Genomic DNA, 19473 nt, shown 5'->3' on the forward strand with positions numbered 1-19473 from the left:
CATACGTTGTGTTGTGCTTTGCTTTGGGGAGTCTGAAAAGTGTCCGATCCATGAGGACCTGAAAATAAAAGTGTGGGAAGGGAGAGAGAGAGAGAGAGAGAGCGAAGCCCTTTGGTCTGCTTTCCCAGGCTGTCCGTCAGGAAGGCTGGATTTTTTTTACACCGTGACCACCGCGTTGCCCTTTCCTGGGGAAATCCGAGACAAACAGAAAGCAGTGGGGGGAGGGGAACAGGAACACTGGGCCTGGGAAGGAGAGGAGGGGGGGGGCGCGAGGCAGGAACTTTTGGGAATGCTTAGGAACATACCCAGTCTACACCTCCCCTTTTGTTACCAGGCCTTTTTAAACCCCAGCCCTCCAGAAATGTGCCCTGTCCTCTCAGTTCTCAGTGGGTGTTATGGCTTTAAATCAAACCAAAAGCAAAGCAGAACTCCTCCAAAACTCGGTCAGTAGCCCTAAACAACTGCTGTTAATATTATCCTATCCCACTCCTTTTGAGTTAATGATAACCCAGTTATTCTTAAAGTGGAACTGACAGCATTTTAACTAGTTTGCAGTCGTCCCCACGGTGACCGTACGTACATATCCCAACCAGAAGCCATAGATTACAGGCAACATCCGCACCGAGCTAAAGGCTAGAGCTGCCGCTTTCAAGGACCGGGACACTAATCCGGACGTTTATAAGAAATCTCGCTATGCCCTCACACAAACCTTCAAACAGGCAAAGCATCAATTCAAGACTAAGATTGAATCCTACTACACTGGCTCTGACGCTCGTCGGATGTGGCAGGGCTTGCACATTTTTACGGACTACGAAGGGAAACCCAGCCGCGAGCTGCCCAGGTGACGCAAGCCTACCAGATGGGCTAAATGCCTTTTATGCTCGCTTCGAGGCAAGCAACACTGAAGCATGCATGAGAGCACCAGCTGTTCCGGACGACTTTGTGATCACGCTCTCCGTAGCCGATGTGAGCAAGACCTTTAAACAGGTCAACATTCATGTACACATTCGTGTACTCAAAGCATGCACTTGCCAGTTGCGCGGACCAACTGGCAAGTGTCTTCACTGACATTTTCAAACTCTCCCTGACCGAGTCTGTAATACCTACATGTTTCAAGCAGACCACCATAGTCCCTGTGCCCAAGAAAGCGAAGGTAACCTGCCTAAATGACTACCGCCCCATACCACTCACGTCGGTAGCCATGAAGTGCTTTGAAAGGCTGGTCATGGCTCATATCAACACCGTCATCCCGGAAACCCTAGACCCACTCCAATTCGCATACCGCCCCAACAGATCCACAGATGACTCAATCTCACTCCACACTGCCCTTTCCCACCTGGACAAAAGGAACACCTATGTGAGAATGCTGTTCATTGACTACAGCTCAGTGTTCAACACTGTAGTGCCCACAAAGCTCATCACTAAGCTAAGGACCCTGGGACTAAACACCTCCCTCTGCAACTGGATCCTGGACTTCCTGACGAGCCGCCCCCAGGTGGTAAGGGTAGGCAACAACACATCTACCACGCTGATCCTCAACACGGGGGCCCCTCAGGGGTGCGTGCTTAGTCCCCTTCTGTACTCCCTGTTCACCCACGACTGCGTGGCCAAGCACGACTCCAACACCATCATTAAGTTTGCTGATGACACAACAGTGGTAGGCCTGATCACCGACAACGATGAGACCGCCTATAGGGAGGAGGTCAGAGACCTGGAAGTGTGGTGCAAGGACAACAACCTCTCCCTCAACGTGAGCAAGACAAAGGAGATGATTGTGGACTACAGGAAAAGGACATGCCCCCATTCACATTGATGGGGCTGTAGGGGAGAGGTTGAGAGTGTCAAGTTGCTTGGTGTCCACATCACCAACAAACTATCATGGTCCAAACACACCAAGACAGTCGTGAAGTGGGCACAACAAAGCATATTCCCCCTCAGGAGACTGAAAATATTTGGCATGGGTCCCCAGATCATCAAAAAGTTATACAGCTGCACCATCGAGATCATCCTGACCGATTGCATCACCGCCTGGTATGGCAACTGCTCTGCATCCGACCTTAAGGTGCTACAGAGGGTAGTGCGTACGGCCCAGTACATCACTGGGGCCAAGTTTCCTGCCATCCAGGACCCACACTACCAGTCAAAAGTTTGGACACACCTACTCATTCAAGGGTTTTTCAAAATATATTTTATATTTGAGATTCTTCAAATGGCCACCCTTTGCCTTGATGACAGCTTTTGCACACTCTTGGCATTCTCTCAACCAGCTTCATGAGATAGGAATGCATTTCAATTAACAGGTGTGGCTTGTTAATTTGTGGAATTTCTTTCCTTCTTAATGTGTTTGAGACAATCAGTTGTGTCGTGACAAGGTAGGGGGGTATACAGAAGATAACCCTATTTGGTAAAAGACCAAGTCCATATTATGGCATGAACAGCTCAAATAAGCAAAGAGAAACAACAGTCCATCATTACTTTAAGACATAATGGTCAGTCAATACGGAACATTTCAAGAACTTTCTTCAAGTGCAGTCGCAAAAACCATCAACGCTATGATGAAACTGGCTCTCATGAGGACCGCCACAGGAATGGAAGACCCAGAGTTACCTCTGATACCTCTGTTCCAACCGCCGTGGCTTTGTGAGATGCCGTGTGGGTGAATGGATGATCTCTGCATGTGTATTTCCCACCGTAAAGCATGGAGGAGGAGGTGTTATGGTGTGGGGGTGCTTTGCTGGTGACACTATGTGATTTATGTTAGCATTCAAGGCACACTTAACCAGCATGGCTACCACAGCATTCTGCAGTGATACGCCATCCCATCTGGTTTGGGCTTAGTGGGACTATAATTTGTTTTTCAACAGGACAATGACCCAACACACCTCCAGGCTGTGTAAGGGCTATTTTACCAAGAAGGTGAGTGATGGAGTGCTGCATCAGATGACCTGGCCTCCACAATCCCCCGACCTCAACCCAATTGAGATGGTTTGGGATGAGTCGGACCGCAGAGTGAAGGAAAAGCAGCCAACAATGTGGGAGCTCAGCATATGTGGGAACTCCTTCAATACTGTTGGAAAAGCATTCAAGGTGAAGCCAGTTGAGAGAATGCCAAGAGTGTGCAAAGCTGTCATCAAGGCAAAGGGGTGGCTATTTGAATAATCTCAAATATAAAATATATTTTGATTTAACACTTTTTTGGTTACTACATGATTCCATATGTGTTATTTAATAGTTTTGATGTCTTCACTATTATTCTACAATGTAAAAATTAAGAAAAACCCTGGAATGAGTAGGTGTGTCCAAACTGTTGACTGGTACTGTATATACTAGGCGGTGTTAGAGGAAGGCCCAAAAAATTGTCAAAGACTCCAGTCACCCAAGTCATAGACTGTTCTCTCTGCTACCGCACGGCAAGCGGTACCGGAGCGCCAAGTCTAGGTCCAAAAGGCTCCTTAAAAGCTTCTACCCCCAAGCAATAAGACTGCTGAACAATTAATAAAATGTTCACCCGGACTATTTGCATTGACCCCCCCCCCCCTTTGTTTTTACAATGCTGCTACTCGCTGTTTATTATCTATGCATAGTCACTTTACCGCTACCTACATGTACAAATTACCTCGACTAACCTGTAACCCCGCACATTGACTCGATACCGTACTTTAGTTCATTTAGTAAATATTTTCTTAACTCTAATTTCTTAAAATTACATTGTTGGTTAAGGGCTTGTAAGTAAGCATTTCACGGTAAGGTCTACACCTGTTGTAGTCGGCACGTGACTAATACAATTTATATCAGTTAAAAACATCAAATTCCCAGTTTATGCAATAAAACCAACTTTATTAGAGGTTTTAAAAATAGGTTATATTTGAATAAACATTCCTTGATGTACACTAACGCATTGTTATCAGAATAGATGGCTGCAGTTCAATGCATGATTCATATAATTCTCCAATACATTTCTTGGTAGTCCAAAGAATATTGCTATCAAGTTGTAAGTCACAGGTGGCGTGGTACATTGTTTGCTGCCTCCATTCGGGATGCACTGTTTCAGTTTCAATGACTCAATATTTTGGATAAAAACAGATGTATATACAATCAAACTAGCAAGGACAATGATCACAAGTCAGTCATAACGTGGCTAATAGGCTAGCGTATCTATTTAGGTAGCAAGCTAAAAACACGGAGCCTAACGTTAGCTAGCTAGCTGCTAGGAGGATGTCATGTCATGTCATTGGAGGAGTGGGTGAGTGACTTTTTCCCCTCATCGTTGTTTTCGGTGGCTATACACAGCTAGAGATGCAGGTGTAATTTGGTTAGCTAGCAAGAACTTGAACGACACATCTTGTGCATTCGCAAATTCACTCTGACTATCTACTCTGATTTCAGAGCACTCTCGTCTGTGTGCCAGAGCACAGAATAGCTGATGAATTTACGAACGCGCAACACCTGCTGAATATGACCGGTGTCAGTAAACGTAGGCAAAGAAAGTAATAGTTAGACACAAACGCTCTAGATAACATGTAAACAGCCTAGCTAACCAGCTCTGCTAGGGTGAGTAAAATGGTCAGAGTGAGGTGTTCTCTCATTTGTGTCTGAAAGTAGCTAGCTAGCCAACTTTAGCTTGGGTGCTTGATTGGGATAAGCATGCATTGGCAGGCAAGCTGAAAAAGGACGAGTAGGCTACAATTCCCCATGGTTTTATCAGTGCAATTTTGACAGCCAATTAGCTGAAAAAGTTTGAGAGGGTTTATCTAATATTCCTTTGTTAGATTTTTGCTTATCTCGATCTGGATAGCATTAGTTGCTCTGGCAAGCATTAGAGAGAGCCTACCTTTTCATGGTTGTTTGATCAATAGGACTGTAAAGTTCCCAAATGTAAGAGGACTCCCGTGGTATTGACATATTTGCAGAAATCTATTCAGGTGTATTTTGTGGCTTTTGGCGAATACGTTCTAATGATCTAAAGTCGCGCTGTTGCAACTGCCTGTAAATACACAGTCCAGTTAAAAGTGAATGATGGCAGGCCTGTGTGGCAAAATGGCTTGTTTACATAAAAGCCTACCGTAGCTCTGATTGGCTGTGGCGCACCGGTCTGCGTCGACTCCGGTCCTGGACGAGACAGATGTTTTTAATAGGTTTTATTTACTGCAGTGTCTATTAATTGTCCAAATGCACGGCTGCCTTCCCACTCTACATTGTTATAGAATGTTCACAAAGGCCTTACTGTACGTCATTCCCAAACATTCTAAGAATTTATGAAAATGACAATATCTAAGTGCTCGCTTGTCAGATTTTTTTTTTTTTAATGTCATATTCTTCCTGGGGGGTGTATATGAACAGATTTTAATAAGATGTCATGTTGCTAAAATTCTGTCAGTTCCACTTTAAGTAGCAGTGATATAAACATTAAGGCGTAGTGACACATAGTGACGGAGTGGATAGTGTAGCAATAGGCTAACGTCAAAAAGGACAAGTGCTAATGTGTGTGTGATTTGTTCAGTTTGCCATGCTTCAGGATTCAGGAGGTTAGGCATATCTAGTGTGAGTGAAACATGGAGAGAAAGGGAAAGTATGAAAGTGGGTGGGCTGCTCCAATGGGTTGGGTGAAGGGTTAGGCTGGTAACCCCTATGCCAATGACAGGTTGGAGTGAGAGGTCAGTGTGTAACCCCATATCACCTGTGTGACCTCCAGGTGCTGACCCCACGGCGCTGAGAGAACAACTCTTTGACTTCTGGACCAGGAAAGAGCTAGAGGCGGTGAGACAGAAAGCTGCATTTACAGTGTGTCTGTCATCAACTTCACAGTCAGGTCGTGTGTGAGAGAGAGAGAGAGCGTGTGTGTGTGTGTGTGTGTGAGAAAAAAGCTTGAGGGAATGAATGAGCGAGCAGTGTAATGTCATGTCACATGCCAGGTCTAAACTGGAGATATCTATGAGAATATTGAGCGAATGACTGTGTGTCTGAAATATTGTGCAAAAGATCAAGCCTCAAGATTACAATCTCTCAAACAGACATGCATTGTTTGTAGATATTGACTAACTGAGGCACAAAAAAATGGTGAGATGTTGAATGAGAAAGGGGAAGTGTGTGACGGTGAGCGCGAAGTACTGTGAGTACTAAATTCTATCTAAACAAAATTAAAGATTCAATATTTTATTGCCATGCCAAACAAAGTGTTAGGCAATTGACAGCTTATGTGTAACTTGGAGATGGGAGATTTGAGCAAAAAAGTTAATATGCACAGATGTTAGGATTCAGCCCAGATGGAGAGAGTGTATCTAATCCCCCCCCATCTCCTCCCCTGTCCTCTCAGCTGCGAGCTGTAGCCTTCAAGGGCTTTTCAGACTTCCAGACACCCCTAGAGGACCTGCTGTGTGTCCTGGAGGGCTGTCCAGGCAGGCAGAAGGGGAAGGCTACCACCATGGGCCACAGCATCCTCATGGAGTTTGAGCGCTGGAGACGCACCCACCCCAAGGTCAGTCCCAGTAAAGGAAAAACACACGCTCAACTCGACTGAAGATCCTCTTCTGTAAACAAGTAAAAAGGGTGCTAGGAACCAAAAATCAATCACATAAAATAAAAAAGGCCAGCACTTTATTTCACTTGAATATGATTTGCACACACCACACACTGTCACACACACTGAGGAAGGTGCAAGCCGAAATGGACAGTGCATTCGAAAAGTATTCAGACTGTTCCTTTACTTTTTCCTTTATTTTTTTCCACATTTTGTTACGTTACAGCCATATTCTAAGTTGGATTCAATTGTTTGCACATTTATAAAAAATATAAAAAACGGAAATACCACATTTACATATAGTACCATTCAGTAGTTTGGACACACCTACTCATTCCAGGGTTTTTCTTTATTTTTACTATTTTCTACATTGTAGAATAATAGTGAAGACATCAAAACAATGAAATAACACATATGGAATCATGTAGTAACCAAAAAAGTGTTAAACAAATAAAAATATATTTTAGAATTTAGATTCTTCAAAGTAGCCACCCTTTGCCTTGATGACAGCTTTGCACACTCTTGGCATTCTCTCAACCCGCTTCATGAGGTAGTCACCTGGAATGCATTTCAATTAACAGGTGTGCCTTGTTAAAAGTTATTTTGTGGAATTGCTTTCCTTAATGCGTTTGAGCCTATCAGTTGTGTTGTGACAAGGTAAGGGTGGTATACAGAAGATAACCCTATTTGGTAAAAGACCAAGTCCATATTATGGCAAGAACAGCTCAAATAAGCAAAGAGAAACGACAGTCCATCATTACTTTAAGACATGAAGGTCAGTCAATCCGGAAAATCTCAATAACTTTTAAAGTTTCTTCAAGTGCAGTCACAAAAACCATCAAGGCTATGATGAAACTGGCTCTCATGAGGACCACCACAGGAATGGAAGACCAAGTGTTATCTCTGCTGCAGAGGACAAATTCATTAGATTTAACTGCACCTCAGATGGCAGCCCAAATAAATGCTTCACAGAGTTCAAGTAACCGACACATCTCAACATCAACTGTTCAGAGGAGACTGCATGAATCAGGCCTTCATGGTCGAATTGCTGCAAAGAAACCACTACTAAAGGACAACAATAATAAGAAGAGACTTGCTTGGGCCAAGAAACACGAGCAATGGATATTAGACCGGTGGAAATCTGTCCTTTGGTCTGATGAGTCCAATTTAGAGATTTTTGGTTTCCCACTGCCGTGTCTTTGTGAGACGCAGAGTAGGTGAACGGATGATCTCTGCATGTGTGGTTCCCACCATGAAGCATGGAGGAGGAGGTGTTATGGTGTGGGGGTGCGTTGCTGGTGACACTGACAGTGATTTATTTAGAATTCAAGGCACACTTAACCAGCATGGCTACCATAGCATTCTGCAGTGATACGCCATCCCATCTGGTTTGGGCTTAGTGGGACTATCATTTGTTTTTCAACAGGACAATGACCCAACACACCTCCAGGCTGTGTAAGGGCTATTTTACCAAGAAGGAGAGTGATGGAGTGCTGCATCAGATGACCTGGCCTCCACAATCCCCCGACCTCAACCCAATTGAGATGGTTTGGGATGAGTCGGACGGCAGAGTGAAGGAAAAGCAGCCAACAAGTGCTCAACATATGTGAGAACTCCTTCAAGACTGTTGGAAAAGCATTCTTCATGAAGCTGGTTGAGAGAATGCCAAGAGTGTGCAAAGCTGTCATCAAGGCAAAGGTTTGCTATTTTGAAGAATCTCAAATATAAAATATATTTTGATTTGTTTAACACTTTTTTGGTTACTAGATGATTCCATGTGTGTTATTTCATAGTTTTGATGTCTTAACTATTATTCTACAATGTAGAAACTAGTCAAAATAAAGAAAAACCCTTGAATGAGTAGGTGTGTCCAAACTTTTGACTGGTACTGTAAGAATTCATTCCTTTTACTCAGTACTTTGTTGAAGCACCTTTTGGCAGCGATTACAGCCTTGAGTCTTCTTGGGTATGACGCTACAAGCTTGGCACACCTGTATTTGGGGAGTTTCTCCCATTCTTCTCTGCAGATCCTCTCAAGCTCTGTCAGGTTGGATGGGGAGTGTCGCTGCACAGCTATTTTCAAGTCTCTCCAGAGATGTTTGATCGGGTTCAAGTCCGGGATCTGGCTGGGCTCTCAAGGACATTCAGAGACATGTCCCAAAGCCACTCCTGCTTTGTCTTGGCAGTGTGCTAAGGGTCGTTGTCCTATTGGAAGGTGAACCTTAGCCCCCAGTCTGAGGTCCTGAGCGATCTGAAGCAGGTTTTCATCAAGGATCTCTCTGTACTTTGCTCCGTTCATATTTCCCTCGATCCTGACTAGTCTCCCAGTTCCTGCCACTGAAAAACATCCCCACAGCATGATGCTGCCATCACCATGCTTCACCGTAGGGATGGTATTGGCCAGGTGATGAGCGGTGCCTGGTTTCCTCCAGATGTGATGCTTGGCATTCAGGCCAAAGAGTTCAATCTTGGTTTCATAAGACCAGAGAATCTTGTTTCTCATGGTATGAGAGTCCTTTAGGTGCCTTTTGGCAAACTCCAAGCGGGCTGTCATGTGCCTTTTTACTGAGGAGTGGCTTCCGTCTGGCCACTCTACCATAAAGGCCTGATTGGTGAAGTGCTGCAGAAATGGTTGTCCTTCTGGAAGGTTCTCCCATCTCCACAGAGGTACTCTGGAGCTCTGTCAGAGTGAGCATCAGGTTCTTGGTCACCTCCCTGACCAAGGCCCTTCTCCCCCGATTGCTCAGTGTGGCCGGGCGGCCAGCTCTAGGAAGAGTCTTGGTAGTTCCAAACTTCTTCCATTTAAGAATGATGGAGGCCACTGTGTTCTTGGGGACCTTCAATGCTGCAGAACCTTTTTGGTACCATTTCCCAGATTATGTGCATCAACACAATCCTGTCTCGGAGCTCTACGGACAATTCCTTCGACCTTGGTTTTTGCTCTGACATGCACTGTCAACTGTGGGACCTTATATAGACAGGTGTGTGCCTTTCCAAATCATGTCTAATCAATTGAATGTACTACAGGTGGACTCCAATCACGTTGTAGAATCATCTCAAGGATGATCAATGGAAACAGGATGCAGCTGAGCTCAATTTCGAGTCTCATAGCAAAGGGCCTGAATGCTTATGTAAATGTAATATTTCCGTGTTTTAATACATTTGCAAACATTTCTAAAAACCTGTTATTGCTTTGTCATAATGGGGTATTGTGTGTAGATTGATGAGGGGGAAAAAACAATTAAATCAATTTTAGAATAAGGCTGTAACGTAACAAAGTGGAAAAAGTGAAGGGGCCCGAATACTTTCCGAATGCACTGTATGCTTGTGGTTTATTAATTAAGACATGTCGCTACTATGAGTTAAAGGAAACCATCACAAAGCGTCATTTGTAATTCAAACCTAACCCCAGGTGACCCTCCAGGCCGTCCCGGAGGTCTCTAAACTGGGGCTGCAGCGTCGTGCTCTCATCCTCCTCACGGACGCCCAGCCCAGCTTCATGGATCCTCTCATAGACATCTACCAGCTGGGTAGTCTGGACCGGAGCACCCTGAGGCTGCATATCATCAGACTGCAGGCTCTCAACTGCTACAGGGAGGTGGGTTAGTGTTCTGCTGTTCTCCTTCATCTGGTTGTTGTGGCGGGGTGGATGGGAATCAAATGAGTTAATCATGATGGAGTCAGACAAAGCTGTATTAGGTGAATTAATGAAACTATAAATCTCTTGTTTTGGAATCGAAATGAATGTTTTTAGATATGAACAATTAGTAACGTATATTTGATTCAATGTTATAATTGTTTTTCAGGCTGCGTTGTTAACCATGAAACTGGAGCTTCAGAATGAATTGGATATGGAGGAGGTGAGAGATCAGAACTTGTTATCAAAAGCAAAGGTGTGTCTGTGTGTGTTGCTACTAAACCATAACCCCCTCGTGTGTGTGTGTGTGTGTGTGTGTTGCAGATGTGTGTCCCCCTGATTCTACAGGACAAGCTTCCTATGGCTGAATCATTTGTAAGCGGCCATCCTAAACTGGAGGAACATATGGTCACACTGCTGGACTCCTGGTGCCATCCTGACTTCAGCATAGCACAACTATGCAGGTATGGTTTGTTTGACTCTCTTTTTCTGTGCGGTGTGTGTGTGTGCGTTTGTGACATTAGTTGGGTGGTTTATGTTTCCTTGTGCTTCACTGCAGGCAGTTCCCCCGCTTGTCCCTCTCCAAACATCAAACTGATCAAATCCAGCCTAAGATGCTCAGCAAACAAGTGTTTCGACTGATGGAGAAATTTAACATCGACCCAGGTGTGTTTGTGTGCGTGCGCATGTGTGTGTGTGCGTTTTCTGATGTGCCCATGTGTATCAGTGTGCCTAATCAATATTTTCAGTGGTTTCATTTTTCACTTTGCAGGCCTGTGTCCCAACTCTGTGTACAAGCGTAAATCGGACTCCATGCGTTTCCTCATGTATAAAAGGTTTGTGGAGGTAAGCGGCAGGCCTGGGGCCTTTAACATGATACCTTTACATTTGAGTAATTTAACAGGCGTTCTTATGCAGTGTCACTTGCAATCAGGTCATTCAATTAAAGTATGTTTCTTTATGTTCTGTGAGGCCTCTGCTTTTCACCCCATTCACATGTCCTCACTTCTCACCCCTCTGTCTTTCAGAAAGGCATGTCAGAGGAGAACTGGAGTGACCATGTACAGGTACGCCATGTGAAATTAGCTTCAATTTTTGCTTAGTTTAGTTTGTTAAAAATGCACAACAGGGCCCATGCATGATATAATCTCAGTTTCTCAGTCATTGGTTGGTTGATTGATGGTGTGTGTGTGTGTTCTGTGTTCACTATATTGACGAGTATGGTCAGTCCACAGTGGCAGACGACCCAGAGCTGCAAATCCAGTTGGTGGAGCTGATGGTCAAATATGGTGGGATGGTCAGTGCTGCCCAGTGGTCACTACGCTACGGTCTCCCCAAAGATCGGCTGCCGTTTGGGGTGTGGGACACACAGGAGAGCCTACCACCCTCGTTGAGGTAAGGAGCTGTGGATAGCCTACCACCCTCGTTGAGGGAAGGAGCTGTGGCGAGCCTACCACCCTTGTTTAGGGAAGGAGCTGTGGAGAGCCTACCACCCTTGTTTAGGGAAGGAGCTGTGGAGAGCCTACCACCCTTGTTTAGGGAAGGAGCTGTGGAGAGCCTACCACCCTTGTTTAGGGAAGGAGCTGTGGAGAGCCTACCACCCTTGTTTAGGGAAGGAGCTGTGGAGAGCCTACCACCCTTGTTTAGGGAAGGAGCTGTGGAGAGCCTACCACCCTTGTTTAGGGAAGGAGCTGTGGAGAGCCTACCACCCTTGTTTAGGGAAGGAGTTGTGGAGAGCCTACCACCCTTGTTTAGGGAAGGAGCTGTGGAGAGCCTACCACCCTTATTTAGGGAAGGAGCTGTGGAGAGCCTACCACCCTCGTTTAGGGAAGGAGCTGTGGAGAGCCTACCACCCTTGTTTAGGGAAGGAGCTGTGGAGAGCCTACCACCCTTGTTTAGGGAAGGAGCTGTGGAGAGAATGTAGGAATGAAGGAAAATAATGTCATCTTATCAATCAGTCAATCAACGTCTGTGTGTGGTCCATTGTCCACACACACACATTCAATCCTGTGCCTCTTCTTCAGGGAGGTATCTAAAGGCTGCAGTGCTGAGTCGTGGGACCCGCCCCAGGCACACCGTGATAGGTTCTACCAGCTGCCAATCACCAGGGACCATGTCCACTTCCTGGAGACCCTGGAGGGGCTGCAGCTCTGCAGAGAGACAGTGCTACAGGTATCAATCAATCAGAGAGGTGGTTCCACTGATGGCTTGTGTGTGTGTGTGTACACGACAGCATGTAATAATTTGAATAAGCTTAGTTTATAAAGGTTCTCTTGTAGAAAATGTGCAGCCTAAATCCCATGTAAGCACTAAACACCTATGAAAACTGTTAACTGTGGTAAAATAATAGCATTTATAAACTGGGCCGTTCGAGCCCTGAATGCTGATTTGGCTGACAGCCATGGTATATCAGACCGTATACCACGGGTATGACAAAACATTTATTTATACTGCTCTAATTACGTTGGTAACCAGTTTACAATAGCAATACGGCACCTCTGTGGTTTTTGGTACATGGCCAATATACCACGGCTAAGGGCTGTATCCAGGGCACTCCGCGTTGCATTGTGCAAAAGAACAGCCCTTAGCCGTGGTATATTGGCCATGTACCACACCCCCTCAGGCCTTATTGCTTAATTATATAAGCATGTCTGAATATTCCCAACCCCTAAATATCTCCCCTCCTCTCCCCTGTTCTCCAGCCTGGTTGTATAGTAGGTGTGGACATGGAGTGGAGGGCAGGGTTCGGTGCAGTGTCTCCCCAGCAGAGGGTAGCTTTGATCCAGCTGGCTGTGCCAGGCCAGGTGTTCCTGTTGGACCTGTGTGCCCATGGATTCTCTCAACACAACATCACTGTCACCTTTATCAGGAGCCTCTTCTCTGCTCCCACAGTCCTCAAGCTGGGTGAGTGGAGGGATCGGTCTATATTGGATTTATTTTTGTCTTCAAAACATTTGGGGAAAGGGTCTTGATGTGCCTTAGGTTGTCTGTCCATGTGTCGGCCAGACCTATGTTCAAATGATTGTCCTAATACTTTAGATGTGCTTTATTGAGCTCGTCTGACACAATGGAATGAACCAATGGAATAATCCAGGCAGGCTCAATTATATACTATTTTGAACCCTGGTCTGACATGACTCTGTCTGTGTCCAGGTTATGGGATGGCAGGGGACCTGAAGTGTCTCCTGGCCACATGGTCCCAGTTCTCTGAGGAACCTCTGAAGATGGAAGGAGTGTTAGATCTACTGAACGTGCACCAACAGGTACAGTACAGTTCACCTCAGACCCACCTGGTCTACTGGAGCGTGTTGGCCCTAGAGAGGGTTATGTACATACGGCATATCTGACTATACATTACCAAGATCATCTGAGTATTTTCACTCTCTAGCTGCAAGCTTTGAGGCACAGTCAAGACTACATTCAAGTTCTTCTGGGGGTATAGATTTGTATTTGTATTTGTAGATGGTAGGCTATATAGGTTAAAAAGCAGCAAAACTACATTATAAGATTATATAAAAACAGGCCGTGTTACTACATTATTGAAAATAGGCCTCCCCTCTTCTAAGCGTGACCAGTATCCTGTATGTGTGTGATCCCTAGATGCAGCGTAGTGCCAGCAGTCGGGGTGGCAGTGGGGGTCCCCGTGGAGTGCTGGTTGGGGAGGGCCCATCAGAGAAGGGTCTTAGTCTCCTGGTCCAGCAGGTCCTGGGGAAACCCCTGGATAAGATGGAACAGCTGTCTAACTGGGAGAGACGACCACTGAGGACGAGTCAGCTACGATACGCAGGTAAACCCACACGCTACGGAGGTACACACACACACACACACGCACACGCACACTCACACTCACACACACACACACTCTCTCTCTCAAAATTCAATTCAAAGGGATATATTGGCATGGGAAACATATGTTTACATTGCCAAAGCAAGTGAAATAGATCATCAACAATAAAAAAAAAAACAGTTCCAAAGGAATAAAGACATTTCAAATGTCATATTATGTCTATATACAGTGTTATAACGATGTGCAAATAGTTGAAGTACAAAAGGGAAAATAAATAAACATAAATATGGGTTCTATTTACAATGGTGTTTTGTTCTTCACTGGTTGCCATTTTCTTGTGGCAACAGGTCACAAATATTGCTGCTGTGATGGCACACTGGTATTTCACCCAATAGATATTGGAGTTTATCAAAATATTATTTGTTTTCGAATTCTTTGTGGATCTGTGTAATCTGAGGGAAATATGTGTCTCTAATATGGTCATACATTTGGCAGGAGGTTAGGAAGTGCAGCTCAGTTTCCACCTCATTTTGTGGGCAGTGTGCACATAGCCTGTCTTCTCTTGAGAGCCAGGTCTGCCTACGGTGGCCTTTCTCAATAGCAAGGCTATGCTCATTGAGTCTGTACATAGTCAAAGCTTTCCTTAATTTTGGGTCAGTCACAGTGGTCAGGTATTCTGCCACTGTGTACTCTCTGTTTAGGGCCAAATAGCATTCTAGTTTGCTCTGTTTTTTTGTAAATTCTTTCCAATGTGTCAAGTAATTATCTTTTTGTTTTCTCAGGATTTGGTTGGGTGTAATTGTGTTGCTGTCCTGGGGCTCTGTGGGGTCTGTTTGTGTTTGTGAACAGAGCCCCAGGACCAGCTTACTTAGGGGACTCTTCTCCAGGTTCATCTCTCTGTAGGTGCTGGCTTTGTTATGGAAGGTTTGGGAATCGCTTCCTTTTAAGTGGTTGTAGAATTTAACGGCTTTTTTCTGGATTTTGATATTTAGCGGGTATCGGCCTAATTCTGCTCTGCATGCGTTATTTCTCTCCGTCTCTCTCTCTCTCTCTCTCTCTCTCTCTCTCTCTCTCTCTCTCTCTCTCATTCTTGCGAAGGCCAATAAAGGGAACTGAACTGGAGCCTCGTTCCAATGTCCATAGCTACTTCCTAGAATGCCTGCCCAATATATGTCCTCATACTTCAGTAGTATCCTAGTGTAGACATTTTAAATGCTGTCTGTCTTTGAAGAGATAAAGGGACAGACGATACTATCTCTCTCTTTTGATCTTCCTCTTATCTTTATGAACTCTCTTATCTCTTCATCACATATTCTTTCCAGTTATTTTCTCTCACGCCTTCTCACGTCTACCTCCTCACCCTCCTCTCTCTCTCTCTCTCTCTGTCTCTCTCACACCCTCCTCTCTCACCCTCCTCTCTCTCTCTCTCTCTCTCACACCCTCCTCTCTCTCTCTCACCCTTCTCTCTCTCTCACACCCTCCTCTCTCTCTCACCCTTCTCTCTCTCTCTCTCTCTCTCACCATCCTCTCTCTCTCTCTCTCACCCTTCTCTCTCTCTCTGTCTCTCAATTTCAATTTCAATTTAAGGGCTTTATAGGCATGGGAAACGTGTGTTAACATTGCCAAAGCAAGTGAAGTCGATAGTAAACAAAAGTGAAATAAACAATAAATATTAACAGTAAACATTACACTCAGAAGTTCCAAAAGAATAAAGACATTTCAAATGTCATATTATGTATATATACAGTGTTGTAACAATGTGCAAATAGTTAAAGTACAAATGGGAAAATAAATAAACATAAATATGGGTTGTATTTACAATGGTGTTTGTTCTTCACTGGTTGCCGTTTTCTTGTGGCAACAGGTCACAAATCTTGCAGCTGTGATGGCACACTGTGGTTTTTTCACCCAGTAGATAAGGGAGTTTATCAAAATGTGTTTGTTTTTTCAAATTCTTTGTGGATCTCTGTAATCTGAGGGAAATATGGGTCTCTAATATGGTCTCTTTTTCTCTCTCTCTCTCTCCAGCTGTCGACGCGTACTGCTTACTGGACGTCTACTCAGCCCTCTCTTGTGACCCAGCATGCTTTGGGCTGCCACAGGACTTGTGCTCGATCTCCTCACTTCAGACGGAGAAGAGTAAAGCGGAGAAGAAGAGTAAAGAGGAGAAGAAGAAGCAAGCCCGGGTCAGAGGCTAACTACAACTTCGCCACATCGCCGCCACTATTGTTTTGTTTGGTTAAGGGTTAGCCAGGGTTGTCATGGCTAAATTTTTTAAACATCATGAAACTTGAATTCCAAGAAGTGTTACTCCCTATAAAGCTCAATGAGGTGATGACAAGTTCACACAACTTAGTCCTGGGTGGTTTCAGTACTCTGATTCTACTTCATAGGCTACGTAGAACCAAGCAGGGATAGAATGGCTCTTTTTAGAATGTCTCCTCTACCAATCAGAGCAGGGTTTAGGTCTTATTGGACAGGGTCAGGAAGTACCTCCCTATTTCAAAACGTTTCTCTCTATTGAACACAACCCATGTTTAAAGCTTTCTCTCTCTGTAATATCAGGCACGCCGGGAGTCAGCCCCAGCCCCAACCTCGACCCTAGGCCCAGAGAGAACTCCCCAGCCTGGGGAGGAGAGTCAGAGTCCACTGCCCCCCCCCATGGCTCCTCAGCAGCTGCGTGTGGTGTGTGACAACATGCTACAGGGTCTGGGGCGCTACCTGCGCTGTCTGGGGGTCGACGTGGTATTGCTGGAGAATACTGACGACCACAGGGTGGCTGCACAGGTAGGATACACAGTAGGACTGACAATAGAGAGGCACACACACACACACACACACACACATATTCACTGAGGCAGAAACTTGGAGAATGACGCTCTCTCTATATTTTCTTCTGTTCCTCAGTTAGCCCAAGAAGACGGACGAGTCATACTCACCTGTGGTCAGCCGTACCAGACGGTAAATATGAACTGCATGTTCGAGTGAATGTCTCATTATGTCTGTGGTTGAACTGGGTTCTAACTGAACAGTTTGTATATGCGGAGTCAGGAGATGTTCATTGTGTGTTTGTGTGTCTAGCTGAAGTCCCAGGTGGGAGAGGGGCGCTGCATTGCGCTGGACTGCTCAGAAAAAGCCCGGGACCAGGCAGTACGAGTCCTGAAACACTTCAACGTCCAGCCAACCCAGTCAGACATATTCAGCCGTTGTCAGGTCGGTCAACAGTGTGTGTGTGGGTGTAATCGTTTGTATGTGCGTGTGCGTACGTGCCATGGTTTCCGTTAGGGAAGTTTGGCACCGGACAATGTGAACGGCAAGATTTTAATTTACTGGATATTTGAGAAGTTTACCGGACATTTACATTTTAAATTACTCTGCCATTTTTTAAGTAATGTCCACCCTGTCCTTGACTTTTCCTAAATAAGTCTATAGAACACACTGTCGTTGTTAGAATCTTAACATCACTAACAGAATTTGTGTTTATAAGCAGTTTGTAAGAATTTGCCCCTCATTCACCGCCAGTCAGCCTGCGCAGCTGATGGCCCATCGAATCTACACCTAAACTACACTGAACACAAATAGAAACGCAACATGGAACAATTTCAAAGATTTTATTGAGGTACAGTTCATATAAGAAAATCAGTCAATTGAAATAAATAAATTAGGCCCTAATCTATGAATTTCACATGACTGTGAATACAGAGATGCATCTGTTGGTCACAAGGTAGGGGCGTGGATCAGAAAACCAGGCAGTATCTGGTGTGACATCCATTTGCCTCATGCAGTGTGACACATCTCCTTTGCATAGAGATGATCAGGCTGTTGATTGTGGCCTGTGGTATGTTCACCCACTCCTGTTCAATGGCTATGCGAAGTTGCTGGATATTGGCGGGAATGGAACATGCTGTCGTACACGTCGATCCAGAGCATCCCAAACATGAGTACGCAGGCCATGGAAGAACTGGGACATTTTCAGCTTCCAGGAATTGTGTACAGGTCCTTGCGACATGGGGCCGTGCATTATCATGCTGAAACATGAGGTGATGGTGGCGGGTGAATGGCACGGTATCTCTGTGCATTCAAATTACCATCAATAATGCGATTGATTGTTGTTGTTGTCCGTAGCTTATGCCTGCCTATACCATAACCCCACCACCACTCTGTTCACAACGTTGAAATCAGCAAACTGCCCTGCCCGGTACAGTTCAAACTGGGATTCATCCGTGAAGAGCACACTTCTCCAGCTTGCCAGTAGCCATCGAAGGTGATAATTTGCCCATTGAAGTTTGTTACGACGCCGAACTGCAGTCAGGTCAAGACCCTGGTGAGGACGACGAGCACGCAGATTAGCTTCACTGAGACTGTTTCTGACAGTTTGTGCAGAAATTCTTTGATTGTGCAAACCCACAGTTTCATCAGCTGTCTGGGTGGCTGGTCTCAGATGATTCCGCAGATGAAGAAGCCGGATGTGGAGGTCCTGGGCTGGCGTGGTTACAAGTGGTCTGTGGTTATGAGGCCGGTTGGACGTACTGCCAAATTCTGTAAAACAACATTGGAGGCGGCTTAGGGTAGAGAAATTAACATTCAATTCTCTGGCAACAGCTCTGGTGGACATTCCGGCAGTCAGCATGCCAATTACACGCTCCCTCAACTTGAGACATCTGTGGCATTGTGTTGTGTGACACAACTGCACATTTTAGAGTGGCCTTTTATTGTCCCCAGCACAAGGTGCACTTGTGTAATGATAATGCTGTTTAATCAGCTTCTTGATATGCCACACCGGTCAAGTGGATGGATTATCTCACTAACAGGAATGTAAACAAATTTGTGCACAGCATTTTAGAGAAATAAAGTTTTTGTGGGTATAGAACATTAATGGGATATTTTATTTCAGCTCATGAAACATGGGACCAACACTTTACATGTTGTGTTTATATTTTGGTTCGGTAATATATCTAAACTAATTCACACACACAATAAGAGTTAGCCTAAAGACCAGATTAAATTGACAGTCTGATGGGTGACAATATTATCAATTGTCAAATTGTATATAAAGAGAAGGGCACAGATTGGAATTGACACGGAGTCAAATCCTCCTACAGAGTCACATGCAGTTAAGACGTTGTGATTTCAATATGGTGTCAGAAAGAGCAGATTCTGTATTTCCATCAATGAATGAAAAGCATTATTTTGCAATGAAATGTTTTTTGCTCCCGGACAGTTAGGGCCGGCAAAAAAAAAGTATTATCGGCTAAAAGCCCCAATTACCGGCAAGCGGACAGTTTGGCCTGGTACGTGCACATGCATGTGTATTCACTTACAGTCATTTTCACATGGACAGTTTCATCATTTCTGTTTCACTCTGAAGATAATAATCTACATAATGAAATCATTAGAAAGAACACTCATCTGATTTCCAGATAACTCCCTGTATCACTTCCTGTTCATAACATTACATTTACATTTTATATTTTAGTCATTTAGCAGACGCTCTTATCAAGAGCGACTTACAGTTAGTGAGTGCATACATTT

The 19473-nt window shown here is 44.8% G+C and overlaps 1 protein-coding gene across 3 annotated transcripts in view; it reads left to right on the forward strand.

The window, feature by feature from the left end:
* The window catches only part of LOC121573450 (exonuclease mut-7 homolog), a 58836-nt gene that overhangs the window by 3594 nt on the left and 35769 nt on the right, over positions 1-19473 (forward strand). For all 3 annotated transcript variants that reach the window (XM_041885453.2, XM_041885452.2, XM_041885454.2), the window contains exons 3-19: positions 5693-5757; positions 6314-6475; positions 9930-10115; positions 10324-10377; positions 10479-10618; positions 10714-10820; positions 10927-11000; positions 11183-11221; positions 11383-11549; positions 12179-12326; positions 12857-13058; positions 13308-13417; positions 13755-13941; positions 15970-16127; positions 16507-16728; positions 16849-16902; positions 17023-17154. In XM_041885453.2, the coding sequence (XP_041741387.1) occupies positions 5693-5757; positions 6314-6475; positions 9930-10115; positions 10324-10377; positions 10479-10618; positions 10714-10820; positions 10927-11000; positions 11183-11221; positions 11383-11549; positions 12179-12326; positions 12857-13058; positions 13308-13417; positions 13755-13941; positions 15970-16127; positions 16507-16728; positions 16849-16902; positions 17023-17154 (2207 nt within the window). The remainder of the gene's footprint in view (positions 1-5692; positions 5758-6313; positions 6476-9929; positions 10116-10323; positions 10378-10478; positions 10619-10713; positions 10821-10926; positions 11001-11182; positions 11222-11382; positions 11550-12178; positions 12327-12856; positions 13059-13307; positions 13418-13754; positions 13942-15969; positions 16128-16506; positions 16729-16848; positions 16903-17022; positions 17155-19473) is intronic.

The sequence above is a fragment of the Coregonus clupeaformis genome, chromosome 9 (genome assembly GCF_020615455.1).
Source record: "Coregonus clupeaformis isolate EN_2021a chromosome 9, ASM2061545v1, whole genome shotgun sequence".
NCBI lineage: Eukaryota > Metazoa > Chordata > Actinopteri > Salmoniformes > Salmonidae > Coregonus > Coregonus clupeaformis.